Source organism: Pinus tabuliformis, chromosome X, assembly GCF_031772625.1.
Source record: "Pinus tabuliformis cultivar Carrire ecotype Pingquan chromosome X, CPIR1, whole genome shotgun sequence".
Classification (NCBI taxonomy): domain Eukaryota; kingdom Viridiplantae; phylum Streptophyta; class Pinopsida; order Pinales; family Pinaceae; genus Pinus; species Pinus tabuliformis.
Window position 1 is genome coordinate 1,523,542,828 of NC_142308.1, and position 6,567 is coordinate 1,523,549,394.

The following is a 6,567-nucleotide window of genomic DNA, read 5'->3' on the forward strand; positions in this document are numbered from 1 at the left end:
GCACCAATAAATAAACGGTGTAACGTTTTAATTTAAAACAGCAGCACTGGTCCACAGTAAAAAAAGCCTTCAAGAGCCATCCATTTCCTCCAACTGGCTACCTCGAACATCTTATCAAGTGATATGATACAACCTTGGCTTTTACACCAACAGGTATAACGATGTAATCATTCAGTTAAAACAGCAGAACTTGTGCACAGTAAAACAGTTCTGAAGGGTTATCTACTTTCTCGAATTGGCTGCACCATTTTTTTAGCTGTTGAAAATGCATCATATACCACATTAAAAATCAAAGAGATCTGGTGATTGACAAAATATTTTATAAAAAAAATACTTCTTTAGACTATAACAAGCAGATCATTGTTTCCACAATGGATCACAAAAAGTCCATTTGAAAGGGAATAATAATCCGTAAACTTGATCAATGAGAAACTGACCAACAACTATGGATTGATATTGCCTGCAAATGTTCCCATTATCTTTCACCTTGCATATATATGTATACAGCTTGTTTTCTTTGTACATAAAGGAATATAACATTCCTCACACCATGTCAAACCAGAGCAGACCATACAGCTCCCATGAGAGTGATTGTTGAGGCAAGGAGAAAACCTGCTTTAGAATTTGATAGTGATAAAGATGTTCACTCTGGAACAACAACTTGCTCTCATGTACATAGTTCTGCAGCCGGAAATAACCATTTTGTCTATAAAAGCTGTGGGAGAGAAAAAATACCAATATATAGTAGAGTCCCCAGCAGCCCCAATTATTTTGAATCTTGGACTTTTCGTCCATACTAGGATATTTAAATTCTGCATGCAATAGACACAAAGAGAAAGAAAAGAATAACCAGCTAAAGTTTCAAAGCCAGATGACCGCACTTGAATCACTGATATCCACTTGATTCATTCAAGATTTAGAGGAAAACATGTTATCTCTGAAAACCTCCAAATCAACATAGCCCTATGTAATTCGTTGCTTGAAGCTACTGAATTGTTCTGGTGAGCTTGCACTTGGAGATGAAGATTGTGGCAGTGTAATTAAGGCTACAAAGCTTTAGGAGTTCTGCCGATCTTTGTTTAACAACAGGGTTACAACTGCTCTGTATAACAAGAAGCAACTTTGCTGCTATCCCTGCCTCAACTGCTGTTGTGGTACACTCTTCGGGTGCCAATTTACATACAGTCCACAAAATTGACAACGCATGCTGTTTGTAGTTTTCAGAAACTCTCATTAGAACTCTAACTATGTTAGGGATTGTACATGCACAGTCCTTTAGAGCAGCTCTACCCTCTGGTGTTGTAGAAAGAATGTCCAGAATTGCCAGGGCAGTCTCTAAATAGGGGATTGTTGCATAAGGAAGGAGCTCGACCAACTGCACAACTAATCCAATACCAACTACCTGATTCCTCACCTGCTTGCAAGAACATATAATTCTTAGCAAACTGAGTCCTGCTGCCATGGCCCTTGGATACTTCTCGTCCTTTACAAGCCTCAACAAACCGAATAGAAGCCTAAAACTGGAAACATTCTCAGACTTCAGATCTTCGATGTCGACTAGAGTTTCAATAAGCTTTGCTGAATTTATTCTGGTTTCCATGGTACCCTCATGCAGAAGGTCTACCATTAGAGAGATCTTTGCAGGTTCTGTGAGGCTTGTTTTTCCTTCTGAATCCAAAGGAAGCCTAACCAGAATACCAACGGCTTCAGTCCCAACTGCGTGTGAAGTGAAAGGACCCAACAGAGATGATAGCAACATCACCCCTCCTTCATCCACTATACTCTTTCTTGCGGATTCATCTGTTTGTGCAATCAATCTAAGCGCATACAAAGCCTTTATTCTAGTCTGCCCTTTAGCCTTCCTGAGCTTCTCAAGAAGTTCTTTCACCCTCTCTTGAACATTTTCCGCCTGTTTCTTCTGCATCATATACCTCTGCGAAAACCACTTATAGATGAGATGACATAGAGTCGTGTTGGGAGTAAGAGAGACATCCCAGAGCTCCTGCATAGTTGTTGGACAGATGTAATTATGCCCTATTTGAAACCACTGCAAAATATTGGATCTTTCATAGGTCTGGCCTGTACAAAGGGTCACAGGATCCTGCATAGGCTCGAGAGAAATGGGGCAAATGAACACAGAGGGAACATCAGAGCAATCCAGCTCTTCAATCATCTGTTTCAACGGAATCCCGTCCTTCTTCCCATTGATCTTGTGATCAAAACCCAAATCAATTTCCTGATCACAACCCGAATCTGTGTCCTGGTTCTGCCTTTGTTCATCCTTTTCCCAGCTCGCAATCTTAAACGAGGGCAGCTCAGACAGAACCGGAGTTCTATCCTGCAGACTCAGAGTTTCTGCAATGCTCGCTCTAACAGAAACCCACTTCATGGAGCTCATTCTAAACCTCAAAAATCGCACTTCAGCCCTCAAATCTGAATCCCCCCGCGCACCCTTCTCCAGCCAAAACTTCCCGTCAAAAGACGGGAATGCAGAGCATTCTGCTCAATACTCAAATAATGAAAGAACTGAAAAATAAAAACCAAAACCTCTTAGTACTCAAGCTTCAGATATTCCAGCCTCCCACACAGAAAACATGATGCAGAGCGACTAGCAATGAAATGGGCATCGGTTCTAGAGCAAAGAACATTGAAAACTCAATCTCATGCATCAACTCAATATACAGATTTCTTTCAAGAACCTAAAAAAAATAACAAAAGGGAAAAAGAGAGCTAGAATAAGAATAAGAACAAGAACCTGGAGGCCCCCAAATGGCATCTGTGATTGAGACTGAAACCTCAGTTTTATAGAAACTGCTTCATTCCAATGTACTCCATTGCAAACCAGTCAAAAGCCCATCAATCATCATCTCATCACACAACAGAGAAAACACCCACAGGCCCCACAAAAGGGAAACCCAACAATAATCATACGCCCATCACCCAAAAGAAACGATACCCACCATCACAAAACAATTATCCCCTTTCCTCCTCCCCCTCTATTCATTGATTCTCCAAGTATATACACACAAACACGCTCACTGTGTATATGCCTTCTTCATTCATACCCAGAGATCTCTGAAAGCTACTCGTACCATATACCACAATATAAACAAAACAAAAATCCAACCACAATTCCGTCGTTCCCTGCCCTTTTCCCCAATCCGTGTATAACGCACATTGATGGCCACCACCTACGACGGGAATTTCCCCGTTATCCTCATCAATGCGGAGCGTTTTGGTCGAGACAGACGTTATACAATGGATCGTTGAACGAGTCTTGATTTGCCGTCAATTGACCGTCGGTGGATTGGCAACGGAGAAAAGGAGGTACACCCTGATTTTCCGTTGGTCAGACCTCTTGGTCTGCGAACCACACGTGTAGTCATGTCGCCCATGCCTTTCCCCTTCAACTTACTTCTTCTAGGTAGACCGGTCAAACTTACCATCTCTAAATTACATTATAAAATTACTAATTGGGTGATCTTCTCGAAAACCCACGAATTCCCATTAATAATAAAGTTTACTCATAACCAAATTTAGTCTATTTATCAAATTGAATTATTCTTATGGTTAAAAATAGTTTAATTTATTTTATTTTTTTAATTAAATTGTGTAGTAAGGTTAAAAATGGTTTAATTTTATATTTATTTTTAAATAGTGTACTCATAATCCAAATTGAGTCTATTTATTAAATTGAATTATTCTTATGGTTAAAAATAGTTTATTTTTATTTGTTTATTTATTTTTAAATGGTGTAGTTTTTATTTATGGGTTCATATTTTTTATTTATAAGAAATTATTGTGATCTGTTTTCGTGAATTTCATATATATGGACGGAATTTGATGGGTAAATTTAAAAAAAAAAATTGTAACTATTATATTTTTCGGTTAAAAATGTCAAAATTGATAATGTAAATAATTTATAGGGATTTTTGTTATTCGGTATTTTTGTTATTCGTGGATTTTTACAAACTTTATGTTCATGGACAGAATTTGATAAGCAAGTCTAAAATTTTTCCCAAGTGTCATATTTTTCCATTAAAAATGTCAAAATTAATAATGCAAATGGTCAAATTTGAAATCTTATTTATTTTCAAATTTCAACCCTTTTCACATCTAACAATAAATATGTTAAAAAAATGTCATTGAAAATCTCAAATTTGATATAAATATGTTAAAAAAATGTTATTGAAAATCTCAAATTTTATAATGCAAATTTCAACCGCATTCACGTCTAACAAAAATTATGTTAAAAAATGTTAAATTATGTTAAAACATGTTATTAAAAATCTCAAATTTGATAGTACAAATAATTTATGGACAAATTATTGTTATTTGCGGAGTTTTACAAACTTTATGTTTATGAATGAAATTTGACAGGGAAAATCTAAACGCACTTAATGAAATGAAATGACATATTGCTTCATGATAGCTTACATGACATATTGTTTTTCATCTAGTTCTTGTATTTGGTTTTTTCTCTATGAAATCTCACAATAAACACTTTCAACATAATGAAATTGGATAAATAAATCCCATTAAATAAAGATAAAAGATGCTTATGCCTATTATCGATCATTCTTAGTTAAAAATGTTAAAAAGGATAATGTAAAACATTAAGTTTGATGTGATATTTTATTTTCAAATGCCAATCATGTTTATATTTAATATTAATTATGTTTAAAAAATTTACTTTTCAAAATGTAATTAGTGAAAAATTGATAAACAAATCACTATCATAATTATTATAATTCTCGTTAAAAAAATTATAGAATTATCCTAATTTTTCGTTAAAAATATTAAAATATATAATTTGGGATATTATTTCATTTTCAAATTCCAACTTGTTCATATTTAACATTTAATTATATTTTATTTAATATTAATTGTTCTTCATGATTGGAATTTTTATTTTAAAAAGCTTTATGAATTTCCAAATGTCATGGATAATTTGGAAACCCTGCTCACAACGAAAGAAGTTTTCTCTTTAGAAGACATTAAGTTTGGGGTTAATCGCCTCGCTAATGGGAAAGCTAAGGACATTGAAGGTTACCACGCGGAAATCTTAAAAATTGGAGGTCCTGTCCTCATCCCCTACATCCACAAGCTTTTCATTCAAGCAGTCAAGCAAGGGTTCCCTAAACCTTGGACTGAGAGCCTCATTATCCCTATTTTTAAAAGTGGGGATACAAATAACCCCTCTAATTATCAGACAATTATGATCAGCCCTCTCTTAGCCAAGTTATATGGTAGTATTTTGGAAAAGAAGTTAAGCATATGCTTGAAAGTGAAGGTAAGCAGGCTAAAGGCCAAGCAGGTTTCAGAAGGCATCACTCAACAATAGACTACCTCGTTACACTTAGGATCATTGCGAAGGAATGTCGTAATGATAAATCCAATTTATTTTGTTGCTTTGTGGACTTTAGAAAGGCTTTCGATACGGTTCCTAGATACAACCTTTGGAATAGATTAGAAGAGCTAAAGGTTCCTCTCGAGTTGAGAGATGTCGCTATAAGGTTATATGAGAATGTAATTGCCAAGCTAAAGAGCAATGAGGGGCGGTCGAAAGATATTAAGTGTAACATTGGAGTTAAACAAGGTTGCCCCCTCTCCCCTACCCTATTTGGCATTTACATCGATAAGCTCGAAGGCTATTTAGAGGAAGCAGGATGTGATGACACGATCTTAGCTGGGATAGTTGTCATATTTCTTCTCTATGCTGACGATATTGTTCTTTTGGCAAGGTGCCCATCTGATCTTGATAAGCAACTCAGGCTTCTTAAGGATTTCTGCTCTACCATGGGTATGACTGTTAACACTGACAAAACAAAAGTTATGATTATCAAATCCAAGAAGGACACTTACGCTAATTTTATGTATGACAATAATAGCTTGGAGGAAGTGTATTCTTACAAGTACCTAGGAATTGATATTCATCACAAGCTCAATTGGAACCATAGCATTGAGAAAAGGATTAATGGGGGCTGGAAAGCTTATTTTGGTCTTGAAAATAATTGTAAAACAGCAAACCTTGTAATGTGGGATAAAAAGAAGTTCCTCTTTGAAACTTTAGTCACTCCTGTTATCTTATATGGCTGTGGGGTTTGGCGTTGCAGCATCTCTAGAGAATCATGGAGAAAGATTGAGCAAATCCAGAAGCATTTTATAACTTATTACCTGAAAATTAAAAGTAATACACCCTATCCTATTCTCCTTATAGAAGTAGGTATTTCCCCTATTGAGAGCCTAGCTATGATTAGGTTTCTGTTGTACAAGCACAAACTCAATAACATAGACGATCATAGACTTCCTAAGCTAGCTTTAAATTCCAGCCAAAACCACCTAAGGCTCAATCGGGGGTGGCATAAAGACACAAGGGCCTGGTTAAACTATTGGGAGATCAACGAGAATGATGCATTGCAAAACATAAATAACATTAAAGATATTGTTACTTCTAAGTTCAAAGAAAAAATGTGGTGTGAGAAAGATTTAGCGGCTAAAAGAAAATTAAGTTATTATAAGAAGGTCATCAACCCAACCCTAGAAGATCAAAAGTATCTCTCTATT

General features: G+C 36.0%; 1 protein-coding gene across 1 annotated transcript; it reads right to left on the reverse strand.

Moving 5' to 3' along the window:
• Positions 1-303: 303 nt before the first annotated feature.
• On the reverse strand, positions 304-3,231 carry LOC149145847 (U-box domain-containing protein 31-like). Its single transcript, XM_089448014.1, has 2 exons — positions 2,756-3,231; positions 304-2,526 (listed from the first exon to the last, which is right to left on the reverse strand). The coding sequence occupies exon 2, from the start codon at positions 2,396-2,398 to the stop codon at positions 986-988; it is 1,413 nt and encodes a 470-aa protein (XP_089304140.1). The 5' UTR covers positions 2,399-2,526; positions 2,756-3,231; the 3' UTR covers positions 304-985.
• Positions 3,232-6,567: the final 3,336 nt, after the last annotated feature.

Excerpts from the sequence above, each read along its gene's own strand:
- LOC149145847 (XM_089448014.1), bottom strand. The coding sequence starts at position 2,398 with ATGAGCTCCATGAAGTGGGTTTCTGTTAGAGCGAGCATTGCAGAAACT.